The sequence below is a fragment of the Chiloscyllium punctatum genome, chromosome 46, assembly GCF_047496795.1.
Source record: "Chiloscyllium punctatum isolate Juve2018m chromosome 46, sChiPun1.3, whole genome shotgun sequence".
Lineage (NCBI taxonomy): Eukaryota > Metazoa > Chordata > Chondrichthyes > Orectolobiformes > Hemiscylliidae > Chiloscyllium > Chiloscyllium punctatum.
The window spans coordinates 34,798,360-34,822,158 of record NC_092784.1 but is presented as its reverse complement, the minus strand read 5'-3'; the positions used below and the strand labels follow the sequence as shown (position 1 = coordinate 34,822,158).

The window sequence follows — 23,799 nt, the reverse complement described above, 5'->3', positions numbered from 1 at the left end:
TAAAAAGCAAGTCAAAAGGAAGAAAGATAATGGTACCATGAGAGTGAGAGAGAGGGAGAGAGCTGAACACTTTTCCAGTTACACTAAAAATGGGCTCCGGCAAGAGCAAACAAAGGGAGAATCCACACATGACTTGGAATGGCCAACCAAAAATACAATACATGCTAAATAATTACGTCCCAGAGTCTGTAAAGCAGTTAGAATTGTGGATCAAGGAACGTGGTTTTCCGGACGGAGGAAGTTTTAGTAAAAGACAGCTGGAAATGTTGAGGTCGCGGTAAGAAGAGAGAGAAAAGGAGAGAAGGAAGAGAAAAATAGAATCTGTGAATTGGAGTGCTTATAATATGTGCAAGGCTGAGGCTGATATCAGGGAAAGGAAATTTTAAGTAAAAGATAGATCAAATGTGCATACAAACACCAGCGCACATGCAGACACATGCAGGAAAACAACCTAACAAAGCTGTACAGTGTCTTAAGTCTGTTTCAAACCCTGACCTTGATGACTGCCCTCCGAGACCTACAGCCTCCCCTACGAGATCCGCCTGGCGAAGGTTCCAAGTCAGGGTCTATTGAATCACCGGTAGCATCTCGTACCCGCAACAGATCGAAGCAAGAAGGCCAAGAGAAGTATAACTGGCCAGCCGTAAATGTCCATGCCAGAGTAGCCAACCCACAAGCAGAAGAGAACGGAGACGTTAATGCTTTTGTTGCAGCGCTGGCAACCGCCTGTAGGGAGGCATTCCCAGTGTGAATGGACATGACCAAAATAGCAATGTGTGAACAACGAGAAGGTGAGACAGGGTCCCAGTACCTTACGCGCCTTACTGAAGTCCATAATGTCCATAGTGGACTGAGACCACCTGAAGACAAAACGGCAGCAGAAATCACACCGTATGAAGGACACCTGAGGAACAGCTTCATCAATGGAATGAAGAATGAAATAGCGCAAAAGATGGTCACCCAGCCGTTGGAGGAAGGTGCTGCAGAAAAGGAGGTCGTGGAAGAGGCGCTGGCAGAGGTAGATCTGGTGGGTGCTTTGTTTGCTGAGCAATGGACCACTGGGCGAGACAGTGCCCCCACAGACAGTCCCAATCGGCCCTGGAGGCTGAGCGACAGGGTGACTGACAGGGGAAGGCTGAGATGGAGGTGGGCAGCCCACAAGGTACAGGAAAGCCTCTTTCCTTTATGCGTGGCAATAAAGACTCGCTTATGCTAATCCCTTCTACTAACCTTATGGGCACTGAGACATGTCACACCTCTATGTTGAGCACTGAGATTGCAAAGTGTGGACAGTATGTCCAATATCACAATGATGTGTATAAGTCAATGCCCACCTCTATGTTTTATGTGGAAGGTACATCAGTTACCTTTTTGGTAGATACAGGGGTAACATACTCAGTCCTTAAGTTAAGCCAATTTAGACAATCGACACAAATAAAGATGAGTGAAAGGTTCCTGAACACAATGGGTGCATCAGGAGTCGTGGTGCTGGAGAGATTTTCCGCACCCCTATTGTGCGAAACTAGTAATGGAGAAACATTCCAATTCTCCTTTTTGTTATTGGAATTTTGTCCTTTAAATCTGATGGGTTGGGATCTCATAGGGAGACTGGGGTTGGATTTGCTTAGTACTCCGATGGGCTTGCAGAAATTCAAAGGGAAGATTTACCAGTGCAAGCTGTAAAGTATGACCCACGACCCCGATGTATGTCTATGAGTGGCGATTAAGCCAGAGAGCGATAATTTCAGTGAGCGATTCACTCACCCTGGAAGCAAGCAACCACGTTAATCCTATTAACACCAATTTTCTTGCTGGCGATATGCTGCACTGAACAGCACACATACACCACTATGGCCCTGACAAACCATGTGTGAAGGATTGGTTCAAGAGGTTGGTTAAACCAGGTCAGTTGTTATTGTGCGAATTTTATTGGAGTGATCACAGAGGTGCAGTCAGTGTGAACTTATCTAAGTTATCTGAAACAACAAGCAGATCCCATCTTTTTGATGTGGAAGGCTCCGCTCCTCACGTGTCACTGACGAAGGCGTCTAGTGACAGATTTGGGACCATGGATGCTAATGGCACAAAGAACGAAAGGTTGAGTCTTCAGGGACAATGTGGGTATCTGGTTCAATGCAGATATACGAATATATAAAAAGAAACTAAATTGGCTAACTCAGGCAAATAGGACAGTCCAGGTAACCCCCGCTAGCCCTGAGAAGCGTAGGGGGATAGCCTGGCGTTTCTCTAAGATAGAAGTCTTGGACCCAAAATTAAAAATGCTCCCTACTGAGTTGTGGGCAAAGGGCAAACATGATGTGGGGCTCATACGGGGCTGTGAGCCCATAAGGATAACCCCAAAGTCTGAGTATCATCCTTGCAGCGCACAATACCCATTAAAACCCAAAGCTATAGAAGGAATTACTCCAGTCTTTGAATCCCTCCTAACAGCTGGAGTGATAATCCCCTGTGAAAACTCACCAGTGAGAACCCCCATTTTTCCGGTCAAAAAGCCAAACATTCCCGGTGAACCGTAGGAATGGAGGTTTGTTCAAGACTTGCAGGCAGTCAATAATGCTGTTGTTCCACGCGCCCCAAATGTTCCCAACACCTATACTATATTGGCTCAAATTCCACCGGACAGCAAATGGTTCTCTGATGTGGATTTAGCAAATCCCTTCTTTAGTGTACCAGTACACCCAGATAGGATTCCTGAAGAAGGGCTTAATCCCGAAACGTCGATTTTCCTGTTCTTTGGATGCTGCCTGACCTACTGCGCTTTTCCAGCAACACACTTTCAGTACACCCAGATAGTCAATTCTGGTTCGCCTTTTTATTCAAATGAAAATCATATACCTTCACGTGACTTTGTCAAGGTTAAAAATCACACAACACCAGGTTATAGACCAATAGGTTTAATTGGAAGCACACTAGCTTTCGGAGTGACGCTCCTTCATCAGGTGATTAGATTAGATTAGATTACTTACAGTGTGGAAACAGGCCCTTCGGCCCAACAAGTCCACACCGCCCCGCCGAAGCGCAACCCACCCATACCCCTACATCTACCCCTTAGCTACACTACGGGCAATTTAGCATGGCCAATTCACCTGACATGCACATCTTTGGCTGTGGGAGGAAACCGGAGCACCCGGAGGAAACCCACACAGACACGGGGAAAACGTGCAAACTCCACACAGACAGTCGCCTGAGGCGGGAATTGAACCCGGGTCTCTGGCGCTGTGAGGCAGCAGTGCTAACCACTGTGCCACCGTGCCGCCCATAATTGGAGGGCTCGACCGTAACACAGAATTTATAGCAAATATTTGCAGTGTGATGTAACTGAAATTATACATTGAAAAATTGATTGTCTGTTAACAAACAGAAGACTTCCCCCTCCCCTCGGATCTGCAGTGGAGGCCATGAACCCAGAACATCCCATTCTGGTCTGAGGCTGTCATCCAGGTTTAGTGCAGAAATAGTGAGAAAGATCCAGTTCGAGAGGAGGAAGGTTAATGTCCTTTTCCATTCTGCCAGCATAAATGCCAACATCTTCCCTCCAACGCCTTCCACTGCACCCACCTCCCACCAGGACTCATGTTCTCCCACTTTCACTGTTTCCTGTAACATCTTCCCTCACTCGCTGTTATCCAACCCAGCCCCTGATACCACTAACACTACATGCCTTCCGCACTGCCCATATTCCTCCCACCTACAACAGCAGCAGCTGTGCTGCCCAATTTCATCCTCCTTAATCCCCTTCTTCTCTCATCCCAGTGTGGTCCAGCCCACACTCGGGGCGGAAAGCCTCAGGACCAGGATTTGCCTTCTGCCCCTTTTGTGAAGTTTCCTGACTCTAACCACCCTGAGTGACTGACTGAGTATATCCAAGCATCTGGAATGGCATTGCAGTGACTTCTCATAACTGAAACCAGTTGACAATTAATACAAACGCCTTGCCTTTGTCTCTGTACGAAATGACATGACAAGATAGCAGTAATATGAGGATGTTGACTTGCTCGCTGAGTTGGTAAGTTTGGACTTGACAGGATAGATGTGGAAGGGTTGGTGATTTTCCCCTTGTGGGAGAATCTAGGACCAGAGGTACATTATGTTAGAATAAAGGAATACCCATTTAAAGGAATACCCACAAGATGGGGAGTAATTTTTCTCCTGGAGGGTTATGACTCGCGGACGGCTGTTGAAGCTGGGTTGTAAACTACATTCAAGGCTGAGAAACACAGCTTTTTAATCAGGGAAATCAAGAGTTATGGGGAAATGCAGGAAAATGGAGTTGAGGGTTATCAGATTCATGATGATTGAATGACAGAGCAGACTCGGTGAACTGAATGATCTCCTTCAGTTCCTCCATCTTGTGGTACTACAACATCTCTGGAGTAGGACCTGATGAAGAAGAAAACGTAATCCCCACACGGGCACATGCTGCTATCAGTGATTCCTTCTACCTTCTCAATATCAGGTGAAAGCAACTAGAGTTCAGTCAGACAAGCTGCAGAATCAGGAAATACTGCAATAGAATGAGCATGTCACTGTGGTGCTCCCATCACTGATACAGACATCACCTCCTCCAAATGTCAGCCCAATTCCCTCCCTGACTGGTGAGTGATCCTCATGACATGGCATTAAGATTCATAGCAGAAGCAGTAATGCAAAGACTAGAACAAACAGCCCTACCAAACATCAAACCAAAAATCTGGGTCCGCTATGTAGATGACACTTTTGTCATCACAAAATGAAACAAGATAGAAGAGACATTTAACATCATCAACAACACCCTCACAGGCATAAAGTTCACCAAGGATGAAGAAACCGACAACAAACTCGCATTCCTGGACGTCACAGTCGAAAGAAAGGACAACGGAGAACTACAAACCTGCGTATACAGAAAACCGACAAACACTGACCAAATACTTAACTACACCAGGAACCATCCCAACACACACAAATGAAGCGGTATCAGAACACTATTCCAACGAGCTACCTCACACTGCAGCACAGACGAACTTCGGAAAACAGAGGAGAACCACCTATATAACGTATTCAAGAAGGACAAATACTCAAAAAATACAATCCGCAGATTCCTCAAGAACAAACCACGACAAGCAGACCTGACACACCAGAAACCCTAACCACCTTACCATACATCAAAAAAGTTTCAGAAATGACAGCCAGACTACTAAGACCCTTCAGAATCCTAGTAGCACACAAACCCACCAACACTCTCAAACAAAAACTAACAAACTTAAAAGACCCAGTACATCCCATGGACAAAACCAACGTCGTCTACAAAATTCCATGCAAGGACTGCCACAAACGCTACGTAGGACAAACAGGAAGAAAGTTAGCCACCAGGATACACGAACACCAGCTATCCACAAAAAGACATGACCATCTCTCCCTCGTAGCCCTACACACAGAGGAAAAAAAACACCATTTCGACTGGGACAACACATCTATCCTGGGACAGGCTAAGCAAAGACATGCCAGAGAATTCCTAGAGGCCTGGCACTCCAACCACAACACCATAAACAAACACATAGATCTAGATACCATCTATCAACCCCTCAGAAAACAAACAGGAAATGACATCACCACAAACCCCAGGAACCCTATTCAGGACAAACATATAAATAGAAAGCAGGAGACAACAGCTTCGCTTCACTTGGAGGTCGCCACTGATGATGTTACCTACTCAGGTAATAAAACGTCTGGATATCAAACCTACAGCTCAGTGTGCAAAACCTACACCCTAAATTAAGAACTGTCCTGTCCTGATCTTAACAATGTTGAGTTCTCTGGGATTTTTCATCAAGAGGATTTGGTGTGTGAAATGGTGGTGAAATTGGGAAGACAGCGCCATACCAACAATTTCCATGGGGAATGTTAGGCTGTGGGTGCACTACTATCTCCTGCTATTAAAGCAATGTTTAGGAAGACTTCATAGTTTGAGATCAGGTCATAAGGCTTTATGATGCTGAGCAGTGGAAGCAGCAATTGAGGGGCTCAGTCCATCTCACCAAGATCTCTCAATAAATACTCAGTATTCTGTAACTGGGCAGATGGCAGTGATGTCCTTGTTAATATAAAAGTCACTTAGTATTTATGGTCAGCTCAGGTCACAAACATTTACAAATGTAACGGTATCCAACCCCACCACTGACCCCAGTCCAACAATTCAAAGCCAACAATGTCACTGGCCTGAAATGCCCTGCCAACAACTCATCACACCCTTGAACATCTCCGTGCCACACAGCCCTGCTGGGCCCCATTCGACTGTGTCATCCCTTTCACCATCAAACCAGGTGAAACAGACATTTTCCCTCAGCAGACAGAATGGACAAAATTCAAAATCTATCAGGATAATATTTATATGGTTGACATTAGAACAGAAACTTTCTGACACAACATTTTCACATAAACCCAAGTACATCATGGTGGAATGACAAAGTCTTACTCTTCCTTTACCGAAGATGCATCATTGGTACAGTCCATATTGCTCCAGAAAATTAACGGTAGAGCTGCTCCCATTGTTGAGATCCTCTGGGATGATGTGCTCTGGGTTTGGAATCTGTGAGGGCTTTGTCAATGACTGCTTTTCCCTGCAGGGGATATACTCACCCATGAGGAGACAAGGCAGCAAGTGGGCTACTGACTGAGGTGAGGCAACGGGCGAGGTGCAGTGCTTTGAGTGGAGTCTAAATCCGAAGTCTCCTTTCGCCATTATCACCCAGGCTCGTTTCACTGCTACATCACATTTGTCAATTGACATTGGAGTATTCATACAGCACTAACCCTAACCCTACCACAACAGTTTAAAATGACACAACACTTACAGAGTATCACTGCAGTGATAAGCATCCCCAAGGACAGCAGGATGGAGACACCCAGGAGAATGTAGATAATGAGAGGTGACGATTTTCCTTGGACAGACTCTGTTGATTGAACACCTCCACGATCTGTAAAGTGCAAGAGAAGGTCATCACTGAAAGGGTCAGAGGAGCCCACTTTGTGAACATGAGTGCAAACCCTTTCTCATTTGGTGCTGGAGTAGAGATATTAAATCAACTGTCTCACTTTGATGAAATAACGTAAAATGATTCATGGAGAATGTACTGTAATTCACTAAACTGCCAGATAAATGCACACTTTGGGATAAGTGCACAATTCCAACAGGGACCCTGTGGAGTAACATACATTTCTCCCAAGTACTTACTGTAATAAATTACATGCAACTTCATGTCTTACTGAGCCTTTTCAGAGGTAAGGATCAGTCACATTGTTCCAGTTTGAATTCTCATGCAGACTGGAGGAGACATGGCTCATTAATGTGCCATTCCTTTCTCCATCCAAACCCGCCTTGCATTTTTCTCTGGAGAACATCATTAAAGTGTTTCCCTGTTTGCTGTGTTCATCCAACTTCCTGCTTGTCTCCCCTGAATTTCTTGACAGAAGAATTTGTTTTCCACTTCTCCAAGATAGTGCTAGCATGATGTCCCTCCCTTTCCTTGGCTTCAACTCATTTGGGCCTTGGGTATCGACAGGAGCTAGTCCTCCCTGTCTGATACTCTCAGAGGTGATGACAATGTCAGTATCTGGGTCCATAACAATGAGTGCCACATTGTTTGATCCTGTTCGTGTAGCAGCAGGTTTATTTTCCAATGGGTTTCCCCATCGGTACCCAAGTATGCAACAATTCTTCAGAATCTGAAAACTGTAAACCATCATGTTTGTGTAAATGCTATACTCAAGGGAGTAGGGGAAATGGAACAGGTGCATTTTGGACATATGCAATTTAAGCTAACCATAGAAAGTTTGTGTGATGTGTTGTGAAAGAGAATGTGAGGAATTTGAATTAAGCAGGAACATCGGGATTACCTTCCGATCTTGCCAATGATCATTATCTCAATGACAGTTGGCCAAATGGTTTCTGTGTGCCAATGCAGAATATTTGTTCTCAATTGTTAGTTACCCATTCCAGACAAAACACTAAAGCATGGCTTTTGTACTCCTCAAGCATGATGGATTCTTTCCTTTAATGTGTTGAACATAACTGATTGTTTAACTTTATTTTCTGTCTTGCTTATTATTTGTACAGATCTTCTTCACGATGACAGCGTTTCTGCTCCAGAACCTGGGCACCAGGTTAATATCCTTCTGAGTTAACTCATTGACTTGTTATGATACCATCAGTGATCTGTGAACGTAAGATTAAAGAGCACAGAGTATCCTGACACTTTTCAAGATTTAGATTTAATAGTTCTTCATTCAAAATTACAGTTTCCACACTTCAACTAAACATCGCTTGAACATTTTCTGTGAAATAGTCAGTTTTTTGAATTGGTCTTGCAGCATAGCATATTCCACCTCCCCATTTTTGTGTTGTCTGCCAGTCCCTTAATCGTGCTATTACATTCGAGCCTAATATGTTGAGATGTCAATGTAAGGGGATGCAGTGTTTAGCCTGGAAGGGTCCCCAGGGCAGACAGCCTTCCGTGAACAAAACGATTGCTCCTATAACCTTGACTCCTGCTGTTGAGCCAACTTTGACCCAACAAACCTCTCAGAATTTCTGAGCATTGCGAGCATCATGCAGCATCTATATGTCTCCGCTCCACCCCATAAAAACAAAACAATGTTATTTTTTTTGCTGAGCAGTGAAAGCTGACCCTGGTTTTACTGTCCTGGTGGTAGCCTACTCACCACAATATGTTTGTTATTGTACTGTCACCATGGCCTGATATTGCAGTGTTACTCCTGACTCTAATTCCATATCTCAGCCAGGGATTCGGCAAACCCGGTACCATCTGACTTATTCAGGGATGTGAATAATCTACTTCTGATTTCCATGTGACCAAGATATGAATTATTGACACACGCAGAATTTGAATGAAGTCTGCATTTCCTTCTGTCAAGTCCTCTCCTAAAACTGTCGAACATTATGTTCTGACATCTTCATGTGAATTTATGGTCTATTTTCTTGTTCCTGTAATGCATGTGAAATAATTGTGCAGTTGCACTTATCACATAAGTTACCTGAGCATAATGCCAGATGATGTTAAAAAGACAGGAACACATTTAAGTACATTTATCTTATATTAGTGAAGGCAAGAAAAAAATCTCTGCTCTGTACCCTATTTCAAAATTCATCTCTCTCACTACATATTTTACCCTGATGAGTCGTAATGCCGAAGTGGTAAAGAGCACAATTCTTTTCAACATAAATTATATTAAACATCAATAGCTCAAGATGTTAGATTGTGTCAATTTGTAATCAATTACTTTGTCGCAGAACAAAGCTCCATTTGTTTGGATACTGCCTTAGCCTGCACAGAGTGCGTTTAATAAACTACACCATAATTGACAGTGGTTAGCATTGCTGCCTCACAATGCCAGGTACCCAGATTCAATTCCAGCCTCAGCTGATTGTCTGTGTGAAGTTTGCACATTCTCGCCGTGTCTGCATGGGTTTTCTCTGGGTGCTCCAGTTTCCTCCCACAATCCAAAGATGTACTTGTTAGATGAATTGGCCATGCAAAATTGTCATAGTGTTCAGGGATATGTAGGCTAGGTGTATTAGTTGGGAGCAAATATAGAATAATAGGGCGGGGGAATAGGTTTGAGTGGGTCGGTGTGGATTTGTTGAGCCAAAGGGCCTGTTTCCTCACTGTAGGGATTCTACAATTCTCTGAATATGTTCCTTTGTGATTCTGGCTGAATAAGTCACTTCGATGTATTTTTTAAAAATCTAACTGTTAGTTTAAAGCATGATTTCAAATTCTGGTGTCATTCCAAGTGTGGTCAGCATTTCAGATAGAAAATGAATAGCACAGTCAATGTTGTTGTCCATTTTAAGGATGTTGTGCTTGAGAAGCACTGGGATAACCTTCTATCCAGTGAAATCAGTCGGAAACAAACGTGGTGTAACACCGAGTGAAACCTCACTTTGCATTGGAAAGAAATCGTTAATCAGATTTCTCAATCAGTATACAGAGTGCGAACACAAACTGTAATAGTGGGATTAATCATTCAGACATTCATGATGTGTGTTACAGTCGAAATCAGCTGCAAAACAATGCGTCTCATTCAGGCACCTACAGTCGTGGGTTAAAAAAAACATGAGAATGCCTGACAGGCCAATACACAGAGATTGTCAGACTACATCAGTATTAGCTTCCCATCAATTATGTATAAATATCATTGTAAACAAGCATATTGAGTGTGAATGTTACAGCAGCTGATACGCCATCAAGGCAACATCAGATTTCCGTCACTAGAAACAGGTTTTTCAACAGTGTATCGTATATACTCGTGGAAAAGTCAAATGTTTTGGACTATTTTTAAAACGTTAATCATTTTAATGGTGCCATTATATCTGAATAAAAGTGTGATATATTAGCTACATATATCTTTAATTTGTGGGGTTGACTGTTACCCGGTACTAGTTTTGAGGGGCTGAAATTCATGCTGCAGATCGAGATACCGTATTATTAGCAGAAGTCGATTTGATCACACAACTAATCCCAGATAAAAACACAATGAATTATGGCAAAGGGAATTACCGGGTAAAAACAAGAGAACCAAGAATGAATTACTAGGAGGAAAGTTTATTTATACATTCCAGGATGAAAATTTAACATGTCAAAGATTCAGTGAAACCTTGCAAAATCCCACTGTTCAACAACGTCACTGGTATAGTGGTGCACTTAAAGTGAAATCTTTATTGAATTCTGGATGCATAAATGTCTTGAACTTTCCCACCAAATTCTCCCATTTACTCTCTATGTTATGAATCTCAGCAATATTAATAAACTTGTCAAAGACGTAAAGATATATATCTCACTTTTATTCGGATGTAATGGCACCATTAAAATGATGAACTTTTTAACAATATTACTTTTGGATGGACAGTGAACAAAGTGCGTTAAGTACTGACAGACTCAGTACGGTCTGAATGAATGAATGAATCAAAATGTGCTCTCGTAAACCAAAGGAGAGCTATGAATGAATAAATTAATTAATTAATAGAGACGCAATATAGTAACAAAGAGTGATGAGTGCAATTACTGGTATGAATGGATGAATGCTATTTCCTTTAAGTGAATTAATTAGAACATGCAGTTTCCTTTGCAAGAGGTTTATGATGAGACATAATGGGGTCAACTTTTACACAAGATATATGGAAAATACAAGATTTTTTGGCCAAAACTAAGGGGTACTCTTTTACATGAGATCAAGTGTATATACAATAATTAAATTGGCCACGACAATGTTCCAGAAACGAGACCAGCAGCATAGCTATAAAATCAAACATTATCATATTCTGATCATTTGTTCAGGATTAGAGAAACATAGCAGGAACAGCGAATCAGCCAGAAGGGAAAAAGCAGCATTCGGTTTAATGAAGAGAAGGGTAATATCCCAGAGAAGTAGTGAACATATACAATCTACCTCCCATGTGAGGTCAGAAGTGGGAATGTTCATTGATAATGTTCACAGCACAATGTTCAGCACCATTCATGATTCCAGACACTGAAGCAGTCCTTGTTCAAATTCAACAAGTTCTGGACAATATCCAGGCTTGGGCTGACAAGTGGTAAGTGACATTCACGCCACATAAAGACCAGGCAATGACCATCTCCACGCAGAGACAATCTAACCATTACCCTCTGCCATTCAATGATGCTCCCATCAAAGAATCCCCCTCGATCAGCATCCTGGATTTTACCATTTACCATAAACTGAGCTGGACTCACCATATCAATGCAATGATTACAAGAACAGGTCTGGGCCAGACATACTGTGGTGAGTAGTCTGCCTCCTGACTCTCCAAAGCCTGTCCACCATCTACAATGCAGCAGTGTGATGGAACACTCCCCACTTGCCTGGATGGGTGCAGTCCCAACAACACTCAAGAAGCTTGACCCCCTCCAGGACAAAACAGCTTGCTGGATTGGCACCACATCCACAAACTTTCAGCCACTCCACCCACCAAAGCTCAACAGCAGGACTGTGCACTATTTGACAGAATTGTACTCCAGCACAATCTGTAACCTCATGGCCTGCATATCCCCCATTCAATCATTACCAATAAGTCATGGGATCAAACCTGGTTCAATGGAGAGTGCGGGAGGGTACGCCAGGAGTATCACCAGGTATACCTGAAGTTGAGGGGAAGCCACCAAACAGGATTACTAGCACACCAAACAGCATAGGCAACAAGTGATAGACAGAGCGAAGTGATCCCATGACCAACGGATCAGATCGAAGCTCTGCAATCCTGCTATCTCCAGTCAGGAAGAGTGGTGGATGATTAAATAATTCATGGAGGAGGAGGCTCCACACATATCCCCATCCTCAATGATCCAGCACATCAGTGTAAAAGATAAGGCTGTAGTTTTCATAGCAATCTTCAGCCAGAAGTGCGAGTGGATGATCCGTGGTCTTTAACATCACAGATACCAGGCATCAGCCAATTCAATTCACTCCACGTGATATCAAGAAAATGGATAGTGCAACGGCAAAGGTCCTGATAACATCCTGGCAATAGGACTGAAGACTTGTGCTCCAGAACTTGCTGCTCCCTGAGCCAAGCTGTTCCAGTAGAGTTGCAACACTGGCATCTACCCGACAATGTGGAAAATTGCCCAAGCAGCATCTGCTCAGCAATAACTTGCTCAGTGATGCCCAGTTTGGGTTCTCCCAAAGTCACTCAGCTCCTGACCCCATTATAGCCTGGGTTCAAAAATGAACAAAAGAGCTGAATTCCAGAGGGGAGGGGAGAGGGACAGCGCTTGACATTAAGTCTGAATTAAACCAAGTGTGGCATCAAGGAGCCCTCGCAAAACTAGAATCAATGGGTATCAGGGGGCAATACCCATGTCCCACCAGTGAAAAAAAAATACAGTGAGTGTGCCAATGCCCCGAGTAATATCCTTGTCCATGCCAGTGGGTACCGTTGGTCCATGGTGAATGTGCTGTTGGAAGAGTATCATTGCAAAATGATTACAATTGGCCAATGTATGGTATAGAACTGATATCAAAAGAAGGCAAGTGGAGCAAGCGGGGGATGCTATTCCTATGAAATAAATAAGATCTTTGCTGCTACCATGGGCTACTGTCACTTCCAGCCTTAATCTAGGTTACTTGTTGCATCTGGTAATGGTTACTGTGAAGGAAGGACTCGTGCCAGCGCAGAAATCTCAAGTCTATTGTCTGTAAAGTGACACACCGCTGATAGTGTCACACAAACACGTATTGTTCATTTGTGGATGTGCAATTCAGATTTGAGGATAGATTTATCCAATGTAAATGCAGAGTACAATTACTGTTGGAGGAACAGGAACCGATAGTGTGGGAGGCCAACTGGTGATGGAGAAACACATTCAGGTTTTGTTGAAATATGAGGAAGCAATAATTCCAGGGAAGCACCATTACCTCAGATGGTGATGGCCATGTTAGGTTATTATCACAGGATTATTAATCCAGGGAGCGAGATAATGTTCTGGGAATCTATGTTCAAATCCAAGTCTTGGCAGATGATAAAAATCTGTGATTAAGTGTCTAATGCCGGTTAACAGGTAAACAAAAACCCATCTGGTTAATTAATGTAATTGTCCTTCCCTGGTCTGGTCTGCATGTGACTCTCGATGTGGTTGACTCTCAACTGCTCTCTGGGATGAGCAATAAATACTGGTCTGACCAATACATACTGGTCTGGTCAATAAATACTGGTCTGAACAATTAATACTGATCTGGCCAGCCAAATTCATGTCCTGTGAGTGAATACTTTAAAAACCACTCTATCTTCAACATGAGTGGTCACTCAGAGCAGAGGAACACTGTCTGACCTTTTCTGTGTGTAGTGATAAACCCAGTGATACAGAAATACAGTCACCTCTAGTGGGCATGAGGGAATTACTAAACACAGTGAAGAATTAGTGAGTTTTGAGAAGATTTGTAGCTCAGGTTGAGGTTCTGGGTGTAAGTTTGCTCACTGAGCTGGAAGGTTCATTTTCAGACGTTATGTCACCATACTAGATAACATCATCAGTGAGCCTCCAGTGAAGTGCTGGTGTTACATCCCGCTTTCTATTTATGTGTTTAGGTTTCCTTGGGTCGGTGATGTCAATTCCTGTGTTGGTGATGTTATTTCCTGTGTTTATGATGTCATTTCTGGTTTTTTCTCAGCGGATGGTTGATAGGGTTTAAATCAATGTGTTTGTTGATTGAATTCTGGTTGGAAAGCCGTGCTTCTAGGAATTCTGGTTCATGTCTCTGTTTGGTTTGTCCTATATTGGATGTGTTGTCCCAGTCAAAGTAGTGTCCTTCCTCATCTGTATGTCACAATATAGTGAGAGTGAGTCATGCCTTTTTGTGGATAGTTGATGTTCATTTATCCCACTGGCTAGATTTCTGTTTGTCCAATGTAGTGTTTGTTACAGCTCTTGCGAGGTACAATGTGTGTTTTCCTTGTTGTCTGTATTGGGTCTTTTAAGTTCATGAGCTGCTGTTTTAGTGTGTTGGTGGGTTTGTGGGCTACTCTGATGCCAAGGGGGTCTGAATAGTCTAGCAGTCAATTCTGAGATGTCTTTGATGTTGGGGAGAATGGCGAGGGTTTCTGAGTACACTTTGTCTGCTCGTTTGGGTTTATTGCTGAGAAATCGACAGACTGTGTTCATTGGGCACCCATTCCTTTTAACAGGAAAACAACTTATACAGACCAACTACTGAACTACAGAAGCAATGATCCTAACATCCACAAACAAAGCTGCATTAGAACATTATTTCAATGAGCCACCACACACTGCAGGACAGGGGAACGACGAAGAGCAGAGGAAAATCACCTCTACAGCGTATTCAAACAGAGGCATCACCAACCCAAGGAAACCTAAACCTAAGAAAACAGGATATAACACCAGAGACTCACTGATGATGTTAACGAGTATGGTAAGGAAACATCTGAAAGCGAGCAAACGTACATCCAGAACAATGGAAAATTGCTGTCGCCAATATCATGCACAAAACTGGGTAAAAACAAGGACTGCAGATCAGAGTCTAAATTAGAGTGGTGCTGGAAAAGCACAGCAGGTCAGGCAGCATCCGAGGAGCAGGAAAATTGACGTTTTGGGCAAAGGCCCTTCATCAGGAATAGGGGCTGGAAGCCTTAAGGGTGGAGAGATAAATGAGAGGGGGTTGGGAGTGGGGAGAAAATAGCATAGAGTATAATAGGTGAATGGGGGTGGGGATGGAGGTGATAGGTCAGAGAGGAGGGTGGGGGAAGGTAGCAAAGAGTACAGTAGGTGAGTGGGGGTGGGGCTGGAGGTGAGAGGTCAGAGAGGAGGGTGGGGGAAGGTAGCAAAGCCGTCAGTACTGTGGCTGAAATGTTATTTCTATGTTAACTGTAAGTGTCAATTACAACAGACATCTTTGTGCCAGTATAGAGACTACTGAACTACCCCCAGGATTCGGACCCCTCTAGAGTGGGGGCCATGTAGCAGCATTAGCAAAAGATAAAGCCTCACTGTCCTTAATCACAAGCACAGATTGGAATAAGTGCAACAGAAGATGGCCATTGTGAATGTGGAGCAGGAACAGTAAGGAGAGCTTTGTCCTTCGGTTGTGTATCTGCAATGGTGACACTAGATCTGGATGACGCGTGTGGGCAGGACATGATCTGCAAGATTTGGATTATTCCGCACAGTCAGGGCAAGAGGCAGGAACATTCATGGAAACAGGTCTGCTTTGGCCAGTCCTTTGGATTCGAAATCTACAAAACTTGCCGATTGTACATGCTTTATTTATAAAGGACATTTACAAAGTTATAATTCTCTTGAAAAGTGACTTCTTAGTCAGAAAGCAAACCAATTAAAAACACAAAAGCTAACAGGGGTAGATTTGCGAAAAGAGCGGAACTAACAGGAATTCGAACTAAACTAATTAATTCCTGGGAGGATTGTTTGGATTAGAAATGAGGTCCCCTTCCCATAGCTCCAACATGCACCAGTTAGTGCCTTCAGAATTCTACGGAATTCCGACAAAATTCTCTTCCAAAATGGGACAGCCAGTAATCCTGACAATGAAAGCTGCTTCCTCCCCGATTCTCATAGTTCTCAGTATCCCCAGTGAGGCACTGTCATCTGTTTGTTAGTCATTTGTGTTCCCAATATCCTTCCTCCTCCCATCTAACTGACAGTTATAACAATGTCCTCAGGATCAGTATGATGAAGCTGCTCATCAGTGGAATCAACTCATGACATTTATATTCATAAATTCCCCAACTCCCTTCAATTAGACAGCAATGCTGCTATTGTGATAACCTTTGAAGGGAGTACGCAAGTGTTTCCATGGATTTCTGGATCTCTCTGAGAGTGTCTGTATTAGACTGAGAGGAACGGTACCTTATATTGATCATTCTCCATGCGATAGCCCAATATCAGTTGCAGTTGCTTATGTAACTGGAGAAATACTGCTCAACAGCTGCCCTTAAATAGACATCAATCTGTTACTAAAACGTGGTTAATCTCATCTCTCATTCTTGCAGCCAACGTGGTGACAATTCCAATTCTCTCAGGAAGACACTGAGGTATTTCCGACTGTATGTCTGTGGGAGTGTAGCCATGGCAACAGCAGATCTGCTGGTTCTAGTCATCAGTGCAATGGGGTACTGCACCTTCACTTCCCATGTCCCATTTTCCTTCTTGTCCCGGTCTCCTGGGCGGAGGTTCCTTTCATACCTGACTATTGTCAATTTGGACTGATGTGATCAGGTCCCAGTTTCCTTCCCATGTGACCGTTTCAATGCTGTCTGTGACTATCAATATCAGGCAAGGCTCTTGACAGCAAGAAATGCAGGAGTGCTCACAACAACGCTGTCCACAGTCAGTTTCTGTTCGTACTTCAACCCCAGCAAATCATCCACAGGGTGCCCTGGGGATGTCCGGCAAATGCAGGGTTTTTCTCCTCAGCTCCAAGGCTTCCTTTGCCATTGACCCTCGTGTTGAATTCTTGAACTGTCCGGTCTATTCCCCTGGCAAACAGAACCTGCAGAGCACACCCAGGCTACAGAGACTGTCTCAGTCATCCACAGATTGAGAACCTGAGGAAATCAATCATGTTGTTGTTGCAGTGGATCAGGTCCGTTCATACTGTTATGGTTGACAGGGCAGTGAGCTTTGTGTCTAACAGAGGATCAAACCCCGCTTCTCCAGAGCCGATGGACACATTGCTTTTGGAGTAGAGGCTTTGCTAAAGTTTCTGAGTCGTGTTCAGAGCCCATGCATTTATATAGCCTCCTCCACCCCGTGTAAATTTAGAAAGGAGCTTAAAAGTATGAAATCCCTCTGGACACCAGCATTGAGACTGTTTGGGAAATTCAACTAAAATGAGATTTGTTCACAACTGAAGCTCGGTTCCAATTCAACAGAAGAGCTGAGATGTCTGGAAATCAGGATCAAAGCCTGAGATTTTTGGAAAGGCTCAGGGGGTCTGGCAGCATCAGTGGGAGAGGAGTCCGAGTTTGCCAACTCTGGTTTGGTTTCCAATTTCCATTTGCTTTCAATCACTGGGTTCCTTTCTTTGTGGTGGTCTCGGGAATCTCAATTCATTACTTTGGGCAGAGTTAGTTTATTTTGTGAATAATGTTTCTTGTCTGCTCTGGTTTCATAGCACCTCAATCTGCATTCATTCTTCCACGACTTGGAGATGCCGGTGTTGGACTGGGGTGGACAAAGTTAAAAATCCCAAAACACTAGGTTAGAGTCCAACAGGTTTATTTGGAAGCACTAGCTTTCAAAGCACTGCTCCGTCATCAGGTGGTTGTGGAGGTTAAGATGATGATCACAGAATTTATAGCCAAAGGGATCCAGTGTCATGGAGATGTGATACTGTAAACAATCCCAGATTAAAACTTTCACCTTTTCTCATGGGATATGCTGGTTTCTGTTCTTTGATATGTAAATCTCAGAACTTCCCTCAAATTACATTCTCACGTTAGCCCAGCTTTTGAAACAATAGGAGTGAAGCGCACACATGTCAGTTTATGGGGTGAATTTGTTTTTGCAGAATTACATTTTATTTTGCTCAAAAACTGCATGAATCCATGTAAAACTCTGTAAAACTATACGGAGGGTTTGTCAGTCTGACATAGCATTGGGACACAGACAGATTTCACACCTATTGGTTGAAAAACTCAGCTAATTTGAGAATGTAATTTAGGGCAAGTTCTGGGATTTATATCTCAAACAGAAACCAGCATATCCCATGATAAAAGGTGATAGTTTTAATCTGGGATTGTTTACAGTATCACACCTCCATGACACTGGACTTCTTTGGCTATAAATTCTGTGAGCATGATCTTCACCTCCACAACCACCTGATGAAGGAACGGCGCTCCGAAAGCTAGTGCTTCCAAATAAACCTGTTGGACTCTAATCTGGTGTTGTGGGATTTTTAGTTTCATTATTACAGTGAGACCATAGGATATTGGAGCAGGTAGAGGCCATTCGGCTCATCATGTCTGCTCAGTTTTTCACTGAGATAATCTGGTGATCTTCTCTATTTTCCTGATAAATACTGCAGCCTGAGGGAGAGAATACAAACAGACTGACTTTAGCCGTGCTATTGAACACTTGGGGTGATGGAGGATTGCAGATTCAGGAGATCTTCCAAACCACATTCGTTCATCAATCCATTCACACTCCGAGCCTTATGATCATCGATTATTTTGAAGGTGCCCAGGATATTTGTGAATATTAAAGGAGTGGGTCTCAGTAAGAGCCTCATTTCCAAACAGAACAGTCCTCCTGCACCACGGTGAGTGTCTCAGAAATTCGAGAGTAATTGATCTGAGGTTCTTTTCCTTCAATATGATTTAATGTGTTGGAATCCCTTATTGTCCTTCGAGCTAATGGAGGTGCTTCTTGAGCTGATCTTGCTGGGTTTTATTCCCCTGCATTTGGCTGTCCCACACTCTAAAAGTAATCCAGGGACTGGAAATAATTTGCAGCGTTGATTACGCATAGCAAATATTTAGAAATAAAAATTGCTGCGTGACTTATTGTACCGCAATCAGAATGGTGATGAACTGTGGAGTAAGGTACAGTTATTCCCAGAGAAAGACAATGCATCCTGACTGCCGCCAATCCAATCGGAAAGAAATCCTGGAATTGTTCTGGTATTACAATAAACCAAAGTATAATGACCATACACAACACATTCTGCTTGCATCTTATTGGCTGATCCAAATGGTTAGTGTAGTTGGAGGAAAGGAGAATGCAGTTGATGTGACAGTGGGCTGCACCATCATGTGATTTAAAAGAAAGATTGATCCCCACTGTGTCCGGTTCAGGGCGTGTGTGAACACTGATGGTGTTTGTACGTGATGTGCGATACTGTCTCAGTGTGAAATGCTGGAATACATTCTGCACTAACCATCTCTGACACTCAGTACCCTTTTGTTTACCAGATGGAAGCAAAGAATGGGTGTGTTTCTCATGTGGGACATGGCAAAGGTATCAGGGAGATATCATCAGGTGGTCTTGGATTGCAGTGGTTCTGATCTCTGAAGTTTGCATCACATTTAGCTCACTTGCACTCATTGCTTAGACTTTTGAGTACAGGAGTTGGGAGGTCATGTTGAGGTTAATCCAAGTTGTACAGGGAATAAAGAGCATTTCTCAATCAGACACTTCCCTCCTTGTCAATTCTTCAATGTTTCACTATCTCCTCCTCAACGTCTCCACTTCAAGATCTTCCTCAAGGATTTCAGAGTGAGTCAATAACTCCGTCAGTTAAAGGGATGGGCACACTATTTTTCTGACCAATTGGTTTATTTCATTGTTTACAACATTGGTGAGACCATGTCTGGAGCACTGAGTCCAGTTCTGGTTGCTCAGTTATGGAAAAGTTGTCATTAAACTGGAGAGGATTCAGAAACGATTTCCTAGGATGTTGTCAGGGATGGAGGGTTTGAGATATAAAAATAGATTGGAAAGGATGAACTATTTTCACTGGAGCAGAGGAGGTTAAGGGGTGACCTTATAGAAGTTCATAAAATCATGACGAGTATAGAATGGCAGGTGTCTTTTCCTGAGGCTGGGACATTTCAAGATTAAAGGGGATTATTTTTTAAGGTGCGAGGAAAAAGATTTTAAAAAACGTAAGGGGCAAATTCCTTACACAGAGAGTGGTTTGAATGTGACATTAACTTCCAGAGAAAGTGATGGATATGGGTACAGTTATAATGTTTAAAAGACATTTGGATAAGTGCATGAACAAGGAATGTTTGGAGGGATATGGACCAGTAGCGGCCAAGTGGGACTAGTTTATTTTGGGATTATGTTTGACATGGACTGGTTGGATTGAGGGGTCTGCAGTTTCCATACTGTCTGACTCCATGTGAAATCAGAACTGTCAATGCAATCAATTAGTATATTGAAGTGCTGTGGGTGTTACACTGTATAGTAAAAGAGATTGAACTATTTGGTTCTTTATTCTCACGGTGTGTTCTCATGAAGTACTCGGGGAACAGAGATCCCTCTGAAACAAACCTATACTGGGGAAACCTTCACAGAGATCATGAGATATCTGTCCCCCCCCAGAAATCAATTCCAACAGTTCATCCATCCTGTTTTCCATATCATCATAGACACCCCTTTGTATCATTCCCCCCTCTCCTCCCCTTTACATTAAACTGTCAATGCTGGAATGTTTTAACATTAGACCTAACGGTCATGCACTTGCTGAGGTCACAGACATTCATTAAAGATTGAATACTGCACAAGAATTGACATGACAAAATGTATGGGTCATACAAAGCAGACACAAATCATCAGTTATTGTGTCATCTGCATCATTAAAAAAACAAAGACCACATTTCTCAATCAACCACCTCCCTCCTCGTCAATTCTTTAATGTTTCACTATCTCCCCCTCAAAATCTTCAAAATCTTCCTCATGGATTTCAGTGTGAGTCAATAACACCATCAGTTAAAGGAATGGTCACACTGCTTTTCTAACCAATTGATTTATTTCATTGTTTGTTCACAACACAAACAGTTAAAAAGGATGGTCACTGAAGAGTGTCTGACCATATTATGTTATCTCACTGATCAGCTCTAAAATCCATCAATTCTGAAGAAGTGGAATTTCCTGACAACTCTTTGTCTCAAACAATGAGAAGTATTTACATTGTTGTTCATGGATCTGAAGGTGAATTTACAAAGATTGAGTAACCTGTACAATAATGACCAGATTATGGATGTTTACCTGATATTAGGTTTTGCTGTTTCCTGTCTTGTTTCAGTTGATCATAATTCAGATTGGTGTAAATGTTGTCCAGCTCCATGTTCTCACTCAGAGGATCTTCATGCCTTTAGCAACAACTAGAGAAAAGCAACGTTTTTCTCAGTTTTAGTTCCTACTTTTCTTGTGTAAACCACATTCATAGATTGTGTCTGGGTTAACTTGCAACAGTTTCCTCTATCATCACTGATGCAACTGAATTTGCTTAATGTGCTTAAAAGGAAAATACCACTTCTGTAATCAGATGCTAAGAATGCAATTGGACTTTTTTAATAACTTAATTTTCCTGTACCTATCTTTTCACAAAATTGTGTCCAACAGGGCAAGGGCAGCAGAAACTTGGGAACACTACAACTTCAAAGTTCCTCTCCAAGCCTGTTACTCACCATCCTGTTACATCACGGGGTAAACCCTCCTGCTTCATTTAAACCAGCAACACAGAGATGATTTATCCCATCAGTGTTCTGTGAAAAATTGAGAGGACAAGAACTATTTAAAGTACAAATTAACAACTTTACTTCTTAAAGTATAACAGAGATTAATTAACTAGCCACTATTCACAACTCCTTCCTCTAACCTACCTTTTATTCTCCCTTATATAATACTCAGACAATAAACACCTGACTAAGATTTCCAAAAATTCAAGTTTTCAAAACCTGCCAGCTGTCGAATCTTCTTTGTAAATCTTCCTCGATCCTCTTTTCCTCTTCTTAGGGATTATGCTTCATAGGCTACTGACAGATAAAGGTACCTCTAAGAGAGCTATTCTCCAGGCAGTATGCAGATGCTGGTGGTTTGGCAGTTCTCCTCCTAACTGTTCAATTTTCCTTGGTCTCATACACCCAAAGCATCAGATTGTGCCATTGGCTTTCAAGATTATAAATATACTCAATTCAAATTTGATTGGAGCTTAGTATTTTTCGGGGAATAATTTAAACTGATTGGCCTAATTCAAATTTATTTTGTCATGTCCAAGCAACCAGCTTTTTGAGTTCTTGGACCGAGTATTGCATTACCTCTTGCTCAGAACAGTTGCTGCGGTGTCAGGTAGTTCTGCTAGCTTTTAACTTTCTTAAAGGTACAGTACCCACATCTTCATAACACCTCTCCTATTATGAAAAAACTGAACCATCATAATGAAAAGATGACTTCATTTTTTTCTACTCTTTAAACACTTTAACCTAACATACAGATATCTTTAACCTAAGTTCACCTTAACTTCTTCCCATATAACATTACATATGTATATAACATTAAATAAAGACAAATCACATCTAAACTTTATCAGTTAAATACGTGATAACGCATCTGCGATTATGTTCTTACAACCCTCGACACGGACAACCTTTAAATTAAAGACTGCAATGAAATGATCTCATATTCTTGTCTTTGAAATGTTCTAAGAATGGAAGGGGGTTGTGATCTGTGTACATTTTATCCGTACCATAAACATTAAAGTGCTGTAAGGCCAGTACCAAACTCAATAGTTGTTTTTCAGTCACGGAGTATTTCCTCTGGTGGATGTTGACCCTCTTCGAAGAGTAACCAACTGGCAGTTCAATCCCCTCCTCATCTTCCTGTAGGAGTACAGCTCCCACTCCTATGTCACTAGCATCCATGGTGACTTTAAAAGGTTTTGAAAAGTTTGGTGTAGCTAAAACTGGTTTGGTGGTTAATATTGATTTCAAATGGTTGAATGCCTCCTGACATTGTTCTGTCCACCAAAACTTTGCGTTCTTCCTCAGCAAATCAGTTAACGTTGTCACTACACTGCTTAAATTTGGAACAAACTCCCAAGAGAATCCGCTGAGTCCTAAGAATTGAAGCACTTCTTTCTTCGAGGTTGGTCGTGGAAATTCCTTGATGGCCTTCGTCTTTGCTTTCCGTGGTGTCAATATTCCATGACTAATGTCATGTCCAAAGAATGTCACCTCTGCTTTCTCAAATTCAGTTTTATTGAAGTTTATCACCAATTTTGCCTCTTGTAGTCATTCAAAGAGCTCTGCCAACTGTACCATGTGATATTTCCAGGACTTACTGAAGATCACTACATCGTCCAAATAGACTGCCCAGTTTGTTAAACCAGCCACAACTCTGTTCATGAGTCTTTGGAATATGACGGGTTCATTCTTCATTCCAAAGGGCATTCTTTTGGGGTTACAAATGCAGAATTTTTTTCACTGTCTCTGATAAAGGTACTTGCCAGTAATCACGCAGTAAGTCCAATTTGGTGATGTAAATGGCTTGTTCAACTTCCTCAATACAGTCCTCCAATCTAGGTATTAGATACGAGTCTGACTTTATAACAGCATTGACCTTCCCATAATCCACACAGAATTAGAGTCATAGAGTCATAGAGATGGACAGCATGGAAACAGACCCTTCGGTCTAAGCCATCCATTCTGACCAGATATCCCAACCCAATCTAGTCCCACCTGCCACATCCAGCCCATATCCCTCCAAACCTTCCTATTCATATACC

The 23,799-nt window shown here is 42.4% G+C and overlaps 1 protein-coding gene across 3 annotated transcripts in view; it reads right to left on the bottom strand.

The window, feature by feature from the left end:
* The window catches only part of LOC140467901 (CD209 antigen-like protein C), a 67,158-nt gene extending 45,418 nt beyond the window's left edge, over positions 1-21,740 (bottom strand). For 2 of the 3 annotated variants that reach the window (XM_072563974.1, XM_072563976.1), the window contains exons 1-3: positions 21,704-21,740; positions 21,282-21,397; positions 6,852-6,974 (exon numbers count right to left, since the gene is read on the bottom strand). In XM_072563974.1, coding sequence (XP_072420075.1) covers positions 6,852-6,974; positions 21,282-21,360 — 202 coding nt within the window. In that variant the 5' untranslated portion in view covers positions 21,361-21,397; positions 21,704-21,740. Of the gene's footprint in view, positions 1-6,851; positions 6,975-16,415; positions 16,550-21,281; positions 21,398-21,703 lie in introns of those variants that run through there. The other variant, XM_072563975.1, reaches the window with a different exon arrangement.
* Between the last annotated feature and the right edge of the window lie 2,059 nt (positions 21,741-23,799).